Consider the following 15,733-nt stretch of genomic DNA (forward strand, 5'->3'; position numbering starts at 1 on the left):
TTTTAGTTCATTTTTTCTGATTTTCTAGTATGGCCTCATTATGTTGTAAAAATGACAATTTGAAACTCTTTTCTAAATATTATATCTCTTATTTATGTATTTTATTTTAATGAGAACAATATGAAACAATAATCATAACATTCATTTAATTTCTATGTTGGTAGATTTAATACAAGTCTATTAAATTTCACATGAAGAATGTTGTTGGCTTTTGTGTTTTACAAGTAAACCATTAACAATGTATTTTATAAACTATAAGAGTTCTAAATCGTGAAAGAATTGAACTTCATGATTCATAAAATCCTTTCATTTTGGAATCTTTGCTTTATAATTCATCATGCACAAACCACTTAGTTTGGTCATTTAGTCACAAAATTTTTAGTAAGAGCCTCCTGTGTGGCTGACACTGTGAGAGCCAAGAGGGTTTCTCCACATATTTCTTTAGCTGGAGAGCCCCATGTTTTCCAATGTGGCCATATCAGAGCTCAGCCTCATGTCTTTGGCCTCTTTCCCAGATACAGCTCTTAACCCCTGCACAGGTGAAGAGAGTCTGATGGAAAGTGAAGAAAGGCAGGTTGAGAAATCCACAGATAGTGTGCCAGATTCATAGAACGGACAGAATCCAAGGAGGTGGACTGCCTCCACTGATTCTCCCCAGTGTCCGCGATGTTGGCTGGTTTACTTACTACTATGGGAGGAGACACGAGGCTGATGCTTCCTTCTGGGATGCTTTTCTTCTCCTGGCTTTTGCTATGTGTGTTAGGCCTTTGGTTGCTAAAAGCAGATCTAGCTGTCTCCTTACCTCTCCTGGGTTTTTGGTAATAAATCACATCTGTGAAATGACCTGGTTGAGGTCTGACCCTCCCTGGGCCCATCCCATGTCAATCCTCTCTCTCATCCAACTACCTCTAGGGCAGGTTGTTGTCTCACTCCAGCAGGAAAGGTCCCCAGTGACTTTGGAGGCTTGTCTTAGTCCCTTCTGGGGACAGTCCTAATCACACCTAGCCCCAGGGGTGGCCCACCAGTTGGACAGCTCTGCCAGGTTAAAACACTGGGTGAAGGTATGTTCTCCCTTCTGTCTAAGCTTGATTTCTTCCCCACTCACTCTAGCAAGTATAGTGAGTTCTTTTATGTGACACATGAGTTCTTAAAAGTCACCATGCTATGCAACATCCCACATGTAAAACCACAGGATTTATGGAAAAATGGCGTTAGGAGCACAGCATTCAATAAGTTTGTCAATGATACATGAAAAAAGATAGAAAACTAGTATAAACAGTAGCAGAGTTTTACAATGTTAAATGGTTAAGAAAAAGACAAATACTTCAATGCATATAACACTTTAAAGAAGATAGTAGTTTTCTGTGGAAACACAGAGGAGTTGCAGCTTGTGAATTATTTTGCAGTGGTAGAAGGAGCTCCATCTGAAACCATAGTGCAAGTTGTGAAGAGAAGGAAGGTAGCTGATTGGTGTCTGGAGAGTGGGTGTGTGTATTCCTGTGCAGCTTGTGTTGAGCTTGGTGCAGTTTTCTGCATTCAATCAGTGTTTCTAGTGCACAAAAGTACACTAGAGCAAATGTGAAATTCAGTTGTGCTCAAATTGTTTCCTAATATATCAGTGGTGCTGGAATATGTTTATGTTGAAATCAAGTGATATGGCACAACTATCTACTTTTTTCTTACATCACCAGTCTTCCTCTCTGTGTTAACAATGTACCTCAATATATCAGGATTCCAAGGACTGTCAACTTCTAAAACTCCCTGTACTCCACATACTTCTGCCTAAGTCTTGCCACAGCTCTTCCCAGTTTCGCTCCTATATCCTCAGTCTCTGCTTTTCACTGACCCATCCTCTTGTAAGAGTTATCTTTCAATGTTATCTTTACTTCCTCACCTTTTTAATCTATGGCCCTCTGAAGATTGGTTTTATGAGGATGTTGAAACTGCTCTTGCTAATGACTTCCATACTACCTAACCGAATGAACATTGCAGTAGCTGGAGTACCAATAGGGAACAGGTGGCCCATTCAGATTAGAATAATTTAACAAGTTCTTTTTATTGAAGTATAATTGACAAGTAATGTTCTATTGGTTTCAGGTGCACAACATAATGATTCAATATTTGTACATATTGCAAAATGATCACCACAATAAGTCTAGTAAACATCCCTCAACCACCACACATAGTTACACATTATTTTTTGTATGTGGTGACAACTACTGAGAGTTACCCTCTCTCAGCACCTTTCAAATATGCAAAATACAGTACAGTTGAGCATAGAACGATGTGGGGGTTAAGGGTGCCAACTTCTGTGAAGTTGAAAGTCTGTGTGTAACTTTTTGACACCCCTCAAATTTAACTATAGTCATGCTTCTGTATCCATGAGGAATGGTTCTAGGACCCCTCCTCTCCTACCAAAACTCTGTGGCTGCTCAAGTGTCTTATAGAAAATGGAATAAAATGATAGATATGGTCAACCCTCTGCATCTGCAAATTTCCAACTGTGGATAAAAATTATTATTTTTTATCCACAGTTGGTTGAATCTGTGGATGGGAAACCTGGTGATACAGGGAAGACACTATATTTATTGAAAAAAAGCCAGTTCAAAACTGTGAACCTGCCCAGTTCAAATACTGTGTTGTCCAAGGATCAACTGTATTCTTAATTATAGTCACTGTGCTGTACAGTACATCCCATGACTTATTTATTTTATAACTGGAAAGTTGTACCTTTTGGCTTCCTCATTTCCACTCTTGCCCCTGCCACTGACAACCACCAATCTGTTCTCTGTATCCATAAACATGCCTTTAAGAAATTCCACATATAAATGGGATCATATGGTATTTGTTTTTATCTGCCTGACTTACTTTGCTTAGCACAATGCCCTCAAGGCCCATCTGTATTGTCATAAATGGCAAGGTTTCATTCTTTTTAATGGTTGAATATTATTCCATTATATATATAATATCTCACATTTTCTATATCCATTCATCTTGTGGTAGACAGTTCAGTTGTTTCCATTTCTTGGCCATTATAAATAATCCTACAATGAACATGGGGGTACATGTATCTTTTCAAATTAGTGTTTTGTTTTCATTGGAAAAATACTTGGAAGTGGAATCACTTGGTCACATGGTAGTTCTATTTTTAATTTTTGTGAGGAACTTCCATGCTGTTTTTCACAGTGGCTACACCAATTTCCATTTCCACCAACATTGCACAAGAGTTCCCTTTCTCAACATCCTTGCCAACATGAGTTATTTCTCAAATTAGAATAATTTGAGAAAAAATTACTTACGAAGAACCTATTTATAAGGATACGGTCAGTAAGAGATCTAAAGTGATAGTGCAGTTGCCTAGGGTGAATAATGGTATTTGTCATCACCTCTAGACCTGAGAGGAGAGTGACTTTGACATCCTGATGTAGAGAGCTGGCATAGAGAGGGTTACCTTGAGAAGAGCTTTTAGAATTTATTCTACCTCTTTGGGTGTGAGTTGTGCTTATTAACTTCAGTGCCACTCTTTGTCTTCTTCTTTTTTTTAATGAATTACTTTATTGTTGTTCAATTACAGTTGTCTGCATTTTCTCCCCACCACTCCCCCCTACCCCAGCCAAACCCACCTCCCTCCCTTGCTTCCACCATCCCCCTTGGTGTGGTCCATGTGTCCTTTAAAAATAGATAGTTGTTTTTAGTGTTAATGAAAAATTGTATTAAACTGAATGAGCAAATGGAAGATGACTTTGATACTATTGTCAGAAATGGGGAAGAGAACACAGACCAAGTCTGGATACCCAGTTCTGCTAAAACAAAAGTCCGGACTGGGTTGAGGTAAGGTGTCATATGCCATGGGTGAGCTAGTGGAAAAGTCCTGAAGTATTTTAGTGGGAGGTTGATCAATGAGATGTGTCAAGCACATTGAGTTATTCCTGAGATTCAACATTTGTCTGTGATGAAGCCATCTGCATTTGCTAATTGGCACCTGGGGAAGTTAGGCTCCTACTCTCCACAGAGACTGAGAGATGGGGTATCTCCTTCAATGTTTGAATTTCAGGAGACAGTTCCCAGGTCCTTGAGAAAGACATTTCCTGGGTTGTATAACTGGAAAAAGTTTAGAAGATGATTCATATGCACTCAAAGGGGCAGAGAAAGAATTTACAATTACAAATTTTCTTAAGCAAATGTTATAAGAAAAAAGAGCCCAGCAGCCTATAGTCAGAAAGAAACCTGTCTTAGATCAAGCCATTTTGGACATTGGTTTGTTGATTTCTTTTGTCGTAGGCAATATTGGGATGCTGCTGTATTTGTTTGATGCAACCTGTTGTAGGGGAAGTGTGAGGTGCGAATAGCTTGATTCATTTTGAATCTTGTTTGCCACTTTGTGGTTGTTTATAGCCATGGGGGTCACTGCCCTTCTTTCTGACCCAGTCTCCAATATTCTGGGAATAACTGCAGATATTGCTTGACATTTAGCCCACGTCTTGGTCCAAGAGTGTGTGTTCAGGAGGCTAGACATGCTTGACTATCCATTAATCACCAGGTTGGTTTTCTAACAGTCCTCTGCTTCTCAGTAATAGACATTTCTCTGTCTGAATCTACATTATATTGTAACAGTCCTTCTTGCTGCTTCTTTTGGGTTTCTAGTCTTCCATAATTCCATCACTGTTATCTTGCATCTTTGGAGATTCCCCAATTTTCTTCTGTTCCCTCAATGGCTCTCTATTCGTTTTGCATCATGCTATTTATGTATTTATTTATGAATATGTTAGTGTTGCTGGGTTTTGTAGTGGGAGGAGGAAGCTTATTTTCACATTACTAGAGCCATATCTCACCCAGGGGAAGGATATTTCTGTGACTCCAGTATGTCAGTTAGCCCTGTCACTTCAGTTCTGTGATGGGTATAGGAAAAGTGCTTGATTTCACCTTTTTCTGCCTTTTCTTGATGTAAGGATAGGGCTAACTTCTAAGTTCTTTACGCATTGAAGCTGAAAGTCTCTCTGAGTGTGGGTTTTTTTTTTTTTTGCACTCAGATTTTAGCCACATAATTTTTTTACAAATTTTTGTTACTTTTCCAGTCTCTCTATACACATTTAAAGCTGAAATTAGTAGGTACAAACTAGACAGGAGGAGGTTAAGAAGAGTATAAGAAATGGAGAAGCCAAAAAACTCATATATATGACCCATGGACATGAAATAAGGGTGGTGGATGCTGGAGGGAGCGGGATACATGGCAGAGGGGGATAAAGGGGAGAAAAAATGGGACAACTGTAATAGCATGATCAACAAAATATACTTAAAAATAAAAAACAACGTGAAAACATAAAGCTGTTTTGTCTATCTTTTTTACATGTCTCACTGGGAAGCTTTATCTGAATCATCTTCTGCCATTGGCAGAATCGGAAATCCAATCTCTTCAATGGCCAGATTAGAAAAAAATCCAGTGTCTTTGTTTTAGGACTTATTTTTTCCCCTTGAAATGCCAAAGAGTCTTGGGGACTTTGTCCAAATAGCATATGGAAATGGGAACAGGCTACTTGACCCATCCTCTAATGGACTACTCTTTATCACCTGCCGATGTTTCTGTTCTTGGTACCTGGGATCCTTGTTAAAAAAGATGAAAGCACATGGTCCAGTTCTGCATTATCAATAGATGTAATAGAGCCTTTGGTACTTAACTTACTCTGCCAAAGGAAAGATGATTCATTTGCATAAATTTTGATGGCCCTCACTGTTGGGCTTCCAAGTTTATTGGCACAGTTAAGCTTTTCTTCCCAAAGTTTGCCATAATGTCATGTGTTTGGGTCAGGAGAGCCTCTTAAACTAATCCACACATCCTGGAGCCAACATTTCACCCTTGCCGATCTATACTTTGACATTCAAATAAGTTAAAAAAAACCAATTTTACTTACTTCCCTTTTTCTTATCCACTTACGTTGTTTCTCTTACAGGGAACATTCCGCTTCAGAGAATTTTGATGTCCTTTATAGTGCCAATAAACCATAAGACCTCATTGGAATTTTCTTAAGTTATTAGAGAAATTCAAGTAATGTTGAAAGTAAAAAAAAAGTAGTTGAAATATTCTCCTTAGTGTTGAATGCAAATTAACACATAAATAGGCAAAGAGTTTGTAAAGTGACAAAAACAATTCCTGTCAAATTCCTCGTTTATATAACTAAGAGTATCCTCTGGAGTGATTCTTTCTAGAGGATTTTAAATCTGCTGTATTTATCATCAGACAGGAAAATCACTGGCAATTTTAAATGAATTTTTTGTATTAATTGAGAAGTGATATATAACTTCACTTAGATATAATTTCTTTTAATTGTCATCTTAATTGACATTTTTAAAAATTAGTAGTGAGTTGGAATAGAGAGAAAGGGTTAAGAGCAGAGACTCTGGAGCCTGACTGGTTGGTTTCTAATCTCACTCTGCAACTTCCTCCCACTTGACTTTGGGCAAGTTTCTCAACTTTCTTGCCTCATGTGCAAAATGTGTAAGTAACAACTGTAATTGTTTCATAAAGCTATTATGGCAATTAGATGCATTTACAACAGTGCCTTGCAAGTATGCTATACAACATAGATGAATTAATCTGACTCAACATTCCTAGCAATTAAAAGACATGAAATTTTAATCCCAGACTCGTATGCTCTGAAGCCTGTGCTTTGTCTGTAATACCAATTATAGAATTACATCATTTAAAGTTGGCTCACTTCCTGGACACATTCTCTTCCAAACCCAGCAGCCTCTGGAAGCCCACTCTCAGCTCCCGGGTCCTAAGAGCATACACCATAGGGTTCAAGGCCGGAGGAATGACACTGTGCATCACATTGAGGAGAACAGGGATAAAGGGAAACCTTCCTCTAGCCAGATGGGTGACAGATACCACAACAATGGCTGTGTAGAAAAAGAGAATGAGGATGAGATGGGAGCTGCAGGTGTTCAGGGCCTTAGATACTGCTTCAGAAGAGTTCAACCTCATCACTGAGCGAATAATCAAAGCATAAGAAGTAAAGACCAAACCCATGTCACTCCCAACCATAACCCAGGCCAAGGCCAACTGATAAAACCTATTAATAGTAATGTCATCACAGGCAAGACTGATGACGCTCAAGTTAGAGCACAAGCAATTATCAATCTCATTTCTGGAGCAGTAGTGTCGCTGGGCAGCCAATATAGGCAGTGGACTGGTCAACAGAACATTTCTGAGCATCATAGATACTGTGACTTTGATCACAAAAACCTCAGTGACTATGGAGGAGTACTGAAGGGGATAGCAGATAGCTACATATCTATCCACAGCCATGCAGAGAAAAATGCCTGACTCCATGCCCATAAAAGAGTTGATAGCATAAATCTGAGCAAAACACTGAGGAAAGCTGATGACTTTGGCATCAAACCAGAAGATGGCCAGGATCTTGGGCATGATGGTGGTGGCCAGGCCAATGTCCACTACAGCCAGGATACCAAGGAAATGGTACATGGGCTGGTGGAGAGAAGGCTCACGTTGGATGGTGATCAAGATGAGCAGATTGGCACCAAGAGCTAATGTGTAGATCAGAGCCAGGGGCAGGGAGAGCCAGTGCTGCCACTCGTGAATGCCTGGGAGCCCCATCAGGATGAACTCAGACACTTGAAACCTTGAACTATTGATTATACTCAGGGTGGTGTCCATCTCGTGTGATGTCTTCTTCTCAGCATCTACCTGAAAATTAAGGGGAAACAAAAATAGATGTTGGTTTGCTCAGCTGAGGGTCAACATTTGTCTCAGAGGTATAAGATTCATCCATAACAAGTCAGTCGTTTTAACGCAATGGGTCCTCAACTTACTTGAAACCTTTAAGAAAAATTCAGAGAAGAACAACAGAAAAAGATAAAGGGAGTAAGCAAAAAAACTCTCACTAAAATCAAAATAACAAACAAACAAACCTACAAACAAACTCATGGACACAGATAACAGTATGGTGATTACCACAGGGAATGGCGGGTGGGAGAAGGTAAAAGAGAGTAAAGGGGGATAAATAGTGATGGAAGGAGACCTGACTTTGGGTAGTGAACACACAGTACAGTGTACAGCTGATGTATTATAGAATTGTACATTTAAAACCAATATAATGTTATTAACCAATGCCACTCTAATAAATTCATTAAAAATAAAAAGAACAACAGAAAAAATAAAATAGTTTTTCTGATAAAAATTTTAGGAGAATAAAAGTGAAGATTTATTGGCTGTTTTGACATTCTAGGTAGATTTTTTTTTAATGTGTGGGGAACACAAACACAAAGCAGAAAACATGTATCTTATAAAAACCCCAAGTTTTCAAGAGGTAAAGTTAGAGAGCAGAGAAACTTTTCCCACTGATGAGTATCTTCAGGAAGACAATAAGTAGCCACAGTGACAACCCTGGGCACACTGTTCTTTTAAAAAGTGCCTGTGGTAGGGAAATGGTTTCTGCCCAAACCGATCTTACTTAATCTTCACCAAACAGGTATTATTGACATTAAGGATACAGAGGTGAATGATTTGTCTAGATAAGAATCACATTGAAAACAGTAAAAGTTGAGAAATCTTCAGCAAAATTTTAATCTTTTGCATTAATACCAGCACTCTTTCCATAAAATAGCCCCCCCCAAAAAAATCAGTTCCCTTTCAGAATACCATTTACTCCATCTTCTGATTATAAAAGTAATCATAAAGTCATACTGGAAGCTAAATTATAAATGGTTAATTTTATTAATAAAATATACAAGGAAAAAAATTACCCCCAAACTTCCGACCACTTCCAGATTTTTGTGTGGCATAGGTTGAAAATACATCAGGCATTTATCACACACATTTAGCTTTTTTTGCGTAAGTAATTTCTTGGATCCTTCTTGGCCCTTTAATACTGGTTTTTCTTTTTCTCCCATTCTTCCATTCTTGATTTTGTTCATTCTTGAATTATTGTAGAACATTTTCAAGTATTTGAATCATAAAGTGTCTATGGGCAAAAATATATACATGTGGACTTTTTTCTTTTGGAATCCTTCAATATCTGAGAATTCTCTTTGTTACCTTTATTTGTGAAAAATACCTTAGTCTGTCAAATGTTTAGGAATCAGTAGAATTCCTTATTCTGTGCTTTTTGTAACATAGTGCAATTCATTTGGAAACTCTTCTAAAGATATTTTAAGTTCTTACAACCTTTATTTTCAACAGTCACTAAATGTTATCATATAGTTTTATAACATTTTCCCAATTTTTGTTTTGTTTATATGATGCTGCTATATAATTTTGGATATATGTTTTACCTTTAAAAATCATACTTACATTATTTTTCTTTTATGTGCTTTCTATGTCTTTTAAGCTTAAATGGAACTCTAACCAAGAATTTATGAATGGTCTCTGTGGAAGTCTGTAAACTTCCTAAATTGACATGGGAAATTTTTGTCTGTATTTTCATCATTCTGGGGAAGAATCTGTTTAGCCATCATCAAACTCTCCAAGCATTCCATTATCCAAACAGGAGATATTAAAAATCATTCTTTACTCAAAATTTGGGTGAATATTCACTTACATATGACTTTTATTTTTAATGATGGACTTGTGGGTTTTGTGAGACAATTTATTTTCATGTAATTAATTTTGCTGTTCATGAGAGGTATGTAAGTGAATTTATTTCAAATAATTAAACAATGGCTCCTATATATCTCCCCAAATGATTATTGTGCTTTTTTTTGGTCACACAGTGAATTTTTATGTAAATACATTTTATTTTTGGGCAATCTACCGTTTCTATTTCCTTCTGATTAATTTTGTGCTGATATCAAACTAAAAAGTTTTAATATTTATAAGGAAATTAATGGATTTTTATATTTTTATTCCTTTATTCCCTTTAATTTTAAAGCGACTTTTATGTGTTTATTTTTTATATTAATCTTAGAATTTCTAAGTTGAGTTTTAAACTTACATTTTGATTGGGAATGTGTTATATTTGTAGATTAAATTTGAAAAAAAAGTTGACAGATTTACTATAAAGTTTCTGATTTGTAAATGTGGACCCCCTATTCCTTTTTTTCAGTCCTAAATAAAATTTCATTAAAATTTTGTACCTCTGTTCTGTTCGTGTTATGATGGTTAATATTTTCAGCAAACATGGGATTTTTTGTATTACCAATATAAAATAAGTATGATGGCGAACATTTTTTATTTGGGGGTTGAATTAAATGGGAGTTCAGCTACAAGTTACATTAAATATGCTGCCTTTTTAAATATCTTTTTTCCTGCCCAGATGTAATAAAAGCAGTCTTGTTTGCAGTTGCTTTTTGTTCTGAGAGTCTTGGATATAGAATTTATTATTTTATTTTGTTATTTTTTAAATTTTTATTTTATTTATTTTTTATTGTATTATTCTAGAATTTATTATTTTAGATCCGTTGGCTTATTATTTATTCACTGACAATCTTAAAAATCAGCCTCATTTCTGTCCTGTCTCCTAATCACAGGTTTTAGTCCCTGATAAAGTGAAGAGCCCTAGAGAAGAGAGGTCATAAAAGTCAACTAAGAAAGTCAACTGTGGAAGCCAAATATAAGCCCTATAATCAAACTCAGAAATCAGGACAGAATCTTGGGAACATGGGACACATCCACCTCTTCACCTCTCAAGAAGCAGATCATTGCCTGGTTCACTTACTACTTTAGGAGGGCTTTGAAGGGGCTCTCAGGCTGCAATGCATTTTGTAGATGCTTCTGCTCTCCTGGAGTCAGCTGCCTGAGTTCAGTTTTTTGTTCCTCTCCTAGCTTGCCACCCCAGGAGTCTGGGGTTCTCTATGAAAGAGATTCCTGATATGCCCGCTGTGCTGCTCTTTGGGCCCTCCTTGATCTGTTCCAAGCATCCTCCGGGGTATTTTTTTCATGGAGTGGGGATAGTACCTAAATGCTCTTAGGGATTAGCTAAGTATACCTGGGAGCAGATCCGTTGAGTTTTAGTCCCAGGTGAGCCCACCAGATGGGCTGCTCCAGCATCTTGAGGGAGGAATTCAGCCTTATTTGATGAATAGTGCCTCTCCTCATAGGAAGATTTTGAAGTCTCCCTATCTCAACATATATCTTCACTCCATATGCTTTATAAAGATTGAAAGGGAGAGAAAAAGTTTGCCTTTATCTATTTCTTGCTTCACGAATGTTGGGAGCAACCCTTTATGTTGCTTCTTCATCCTCACCTTGTACATACATCTTATTGCTCTGCAATTTAATTTTTGTCTCAACATCACATAGAAATTGCTAATGACCTCAAATTGCCAAAAATAATAGATGTTTTTTAGAAGTTAATCTTACCTGGGTCCTCTCCATATTGGTCCGTGTCTATCAGTTTCTTCTAGAACCACTTGCCTTTTATGTGTTTATATATTTTATTTTTAGTGTTAATTTAATAGCATAAAAAAGTAATATTGAAGTTGTATTCTGATTAAATGCTCTTGAATGAGAGATGCGCCCTCTGATCATTTGATTTAATACAGCAGCACTTCACTCCATTATGCTCTGTTTCATTTATTGCCATGGCACATATCATGACATGCCACATATGAAGTCACTTATTTGTTTTTTTTCTTTCTCTCATAGTAAAATGTAAGCTCCCTGAGAGCATGCTCTTGTGTCATTTTTGTTCACAGTGCCAAGGCTAGTTCTGAGTATGTAGCAGTAATTTAATGAACATTTATCAAATAGGTGAATAAACATTGAGGAGATTGAGTTGTGGAGAAGTCTAGACTAATTTCAAAATGTGATGCTGGTATTCATATCCAATGATTTTTTTGCCCTTCTCTCTTGAATGTTATTGTGTTTCTAGTAATGTTTGCTATTAGAATTTCTGGTGTCACTTTTTAAGCAACATAAAAGTAAGTGGGAGATGTTTTGAGAGCTAATTTCAAAAAAATTAAAATAAAAATGAAAGTCCTATTAATAATAATTTTTGGAAATAGAACACTTTGTACATTTTGATCAATATGTAAAATGCATTATTTTTGCCACAGCTAATATACTTGATGTTTTAGCAATTTTGTTAAACAGAATATTAAGTTGGTAAATTTTATTAAACTGAATATTAAGTTAATGTAAGATGATGCAAGGTGAGCTTCAGCGTACTAAAATTAAGATATATTAAGTCATAAATTATTGCCAAGTATAGCCAAGGAAAGTCACTGATTTGTGAGAACATTTGGGAAATTTTCTTCTTGACTGTCAAAGAACATGGTTGGCAAGAAAGCAGTTCTGTTTGAACTATAGTAACTTACATTCTTAAGTTGGGTAACAAAACATTATATGTTGATAAAAGTGTGAAGTCACAACCAAGAAGGATTTGGGAATAATAATGTGTTGTTCAGTGTTGGGAACTGCCCTGCCTGCTTTCAGAAGCTGTAAACCCCCATGGCTAAGGTTGAGTGAGAGACATTGGGACCATAAGCCATTAAGGAGACAAGGCCTATCTCCCTGGCAGGGGCACCACCTCTGCCCACTTTTACTTCACCCTGCTTGGCCCTGAGCCTGACCAGTTAGCCAATGACGGGTAAGATTCCTTAAGGGAGGGATGACCTAAGCCAGGCATGGTCACGAAGAGGCCCTCAGGGAAGGACTTGGGGGGCTATAGAAAAAGGGGGTGTTGGACGCTTGCCCCTTGGTTTTGACATAACCTGAGTTCTCATTCTGTCTGCAAGAGGTCTCCTAATCTCTTGGCTGCCTGACTTGCCCTGCCTGACTTAAGCCTGAAACAATGAGGGTGGTGCAGTCTTGTGCTGGAAAGGGTGGATTCCCCAGGATGATCAGGCCTAAGAAGGAATACATAAAACCCTGTGAAACCTGCTTTGCTAAGAATGCCTTCAATTTTCTGATAATGGTCCAAGCATGAAATGAGTTTGTTTCCCAAAGTTTTATAGCCCTTTAGGTATCTGACCCTGACTCAGAATAAGCCCTCAGAGTTCTTTATTTGTTATCTATTGTTTGACACTTACTGCCTGACAATGATTGATGAGCTTCACCTGTATTCCTGTGCAAACTGAACCCAATAAAAGCCCATTGAGGAAAAGGCTCTTGGCCCTTCTCCTTTGAGAGATTGGCAACCTTTCCTCCTCAAGCAGATCATGTCTTGGTAGACTTATTCTCATCCATGGTGGCCAGGAGAGGTGGGCCCTGCAAGTGGAGCCCCCCCCCACAGTTCAGGACAGTGTAGAAAATTCTATGGGGAGAAGTGATATAGATATCCAAAGGAAGAACACTGGCAAGCATTTCTCAGGTAGGCTTATTCTCTACAGCTGAAATCACATGGTATTTCAGAAAAATCTATAAATACCAAAAATTACCATCTCTGATACAATGTCATGTGCTCTGAGAAAGTCTGTTTTCTGTGATAGTTTTCACCAGTGAACTTGCTGAAAGGAAGGGTGAATCTGCTCTATGGGTTTTTCAGGACATTAGATGAACTTAGTTATAGTGACAGAATTACATGTATGATTTTGAATGGAATGGTGATGTAGTCTAAAATGGATGACAATAATAAGAGGAATCTCATTATTGTGTGCAAGATTATGGAATATTATGACTTTAGAAAAGGAGACTTTTAGAGGAGCTCAGCAGAAAAACCGTCTTCTGAATTCAGAAGTGGAATAGAATCAACAGGTGGATGCTCTAACCCACTTTTTGGAGGATTCTTCCTGAATAGGTGAGATGAGTGGCCATGAGGCCATTCTAGTGATGCTCTGACAGCCAATAAATAAGTAGATGGATGAGTAGTCAGTGTCATCCACTGACTCCCTCTGTAGCTCAAAATTGTTCTGTTTGTCAAAAGGGACATCCAGTAAGTTAAGATCATTTGGGGCCACTGTCTGGACTGCCGTGAAGCTGCAAGTGGATTTCATTGGCCCCAGGAGGGTATTGATGAGCCCTGACTGGGATAGGCACGTATTCTGAATTTCAATTTCCTTTTTTTGTAATGGAAAGAAAATGCTTCAAATATCATCAGAGGATAGAACAGAAAAGATATGAATTTGCAACCTGTATTTATGTACCTTCACATCAAGGGGCCAACTTTACTGTATTACACCATGAATCCAAAGAAGAGAAGAGATTGATCTATTATCTGGAGTGATGAATTTGAACTACCAAAATGGAAATTAGGTTGCTTCTGGACTGTGGAGACAAGTAGACTGTTTGGGAAACCCAGGGCATTCTCTGAGGTACCTCCCTGTACTTCCATGCCCAATAGGATGGGTTAATAGAAAAATATGCTAATGATTAAAGAGGCTAAACCTTTAGCAGGATGACTGAGAATTCAGATCATTAAGGAATAAAAATTTTAGTTACTCTACCAGGTGTGGACAGAGTTGGGGGAAATATAATACATATCAATTGTGATGTGAACTATTATAAAAATTAGAAGTGTAGTAGCTTTGAATACTCTCTATTTGGTTTTTATGTGCAAACTCTTATTTCTAATGCTAGCCATTTTCTTCTCTCTCATTTACATTTGTATTTTATACATGTTATTAGAAATTAACTTTACAGTTTTGTCTTTAAGCAAAAAGACATTCAGTGTGACTATGACTCCATTTGTGGAATAAGTAATACATATGCAGCATTGCTTACAATGACTGCTGGACTGTGCATCTTGGTTATTTTGGGAAAAAGGTGAGAATTCTTTTTGTGAAGAATAGCTGTATCTTTTAAAATAGAACCGTCAAGATGTTTGGTTGTCGTATGGGAACTTGAATGTGCATAAAAGGGTGTGTATGGAAATTGACTAATCAGAGGTGTATACCATGCTGGCAGTGAACTTTTTGTGACTAAGTTATAAACTCATACGTTTTGGCTTGCTCTGTGTGAGTGGATCTGAGCCCTTTAAACACCTTTGTCAGCTGGAATGATGGTAAACTTTTTTAGTAGAAAAGACTGGAGAGACATTTCAAGAAGAAACTTTGGCTTTTAAAAAAACTAAGATGCAATTTACATGACATACCATTCAGCATTTTCACCATTATAAAGTGTTTAATTCAGTAGATTCCAATACACGCACAATGTGGTGCAGCTATCACTTCTTTTTTAAAATATATTTATTGATTATGCTTTTACAGTTGTCCCATTTCCCACCCCCTCATTCCACTCCATCCTGCCCACTCCCTCCCTCCCACATTCCCCCCCAATAGTTCTTGTCCATGGGTCATACTTATAAGTTCTTTGGCTTCTGCATTTCCTACACTATTCTTACCCTCCCCCTGTCTATTTTCTACCTACCATTTATGCTACTTATTCTCTGTACCTTTTCCCCCTCTCTCCCTCTCCCACTCCCCTGTTGATAAACCTCATGTGATCTCCATCTCTATGGTTCTGTTCCTGTTCTAGTTGTTTGCCTAGTTTGCTCTTGTTTTTGTTTTAGGTGTGGTCATTAATAACTGTGAGTTTGCTGTCATTTTTACTGTTCCTATTTTTGATCTTCTTTTTCTTAGGTAACTCCCTTTAACATTTCATATAATAAGGGCTTGGTGATGATGAACTTCTTTAACTTGACCTTGTCTGAGAAGCACTTTATCTTCCCTTCCATTCTAAAGGATAGCTTTGGTGGATACAGTAATCTTGGATGTAGGCCCTTGCATTTCATGACTTGGAATACTTCTTGCCAGCCCCTTCTTGCCTGTAAGGTCTCTTTTGAGAAATCAGCTGACAGTCTTATGGGAAGTCCTTTGTAGGTAACTGTCCTTTTCTCTT

At 37.6% G+C, this 15,733-nt stretch overlaps 1 protein-coding gene across 1 annotated transcript; it reads right to left on the reverse strand.

Moving 5' to 3' along the window:
• Positions 1 to 3,759: 3,759 nt before the first annotated feature.
• On the reverse strand, positions 3,760 to 7,682 carry LOC128780969 (olfactory receptor 56B34-like). The gene has a single exon (XM_053924767.2). The coding sequence runs from the start codon at positions 7,673 to 7,675 to the stop codon at positions 6,710 to 6,712; it is 966 nt and encodes a 321-aa protein (XP_053780742.1). The 5' UTR covers positions 7,676 to 7,682; the 3' UTR covers positions 3,760 to 6,709.
• Positions 7,683 to 15,733: the final 8,051 nt, after the last annotated feature.

Source organism: Desmodus rotundus, chromosome 5 (assembly GCF_022682495.2).
Source record: "Desmodus rotundus isolate HL8 chromosome 5, HLdesRot8A.1, whole genome shotgun sequence".
Lineage (NCBI taxonomy): Eukaryota > Metazoa > Chordata > Mammalia > Chiroptera > Phyllostomidae > Desmodus > Desmodus rotundus.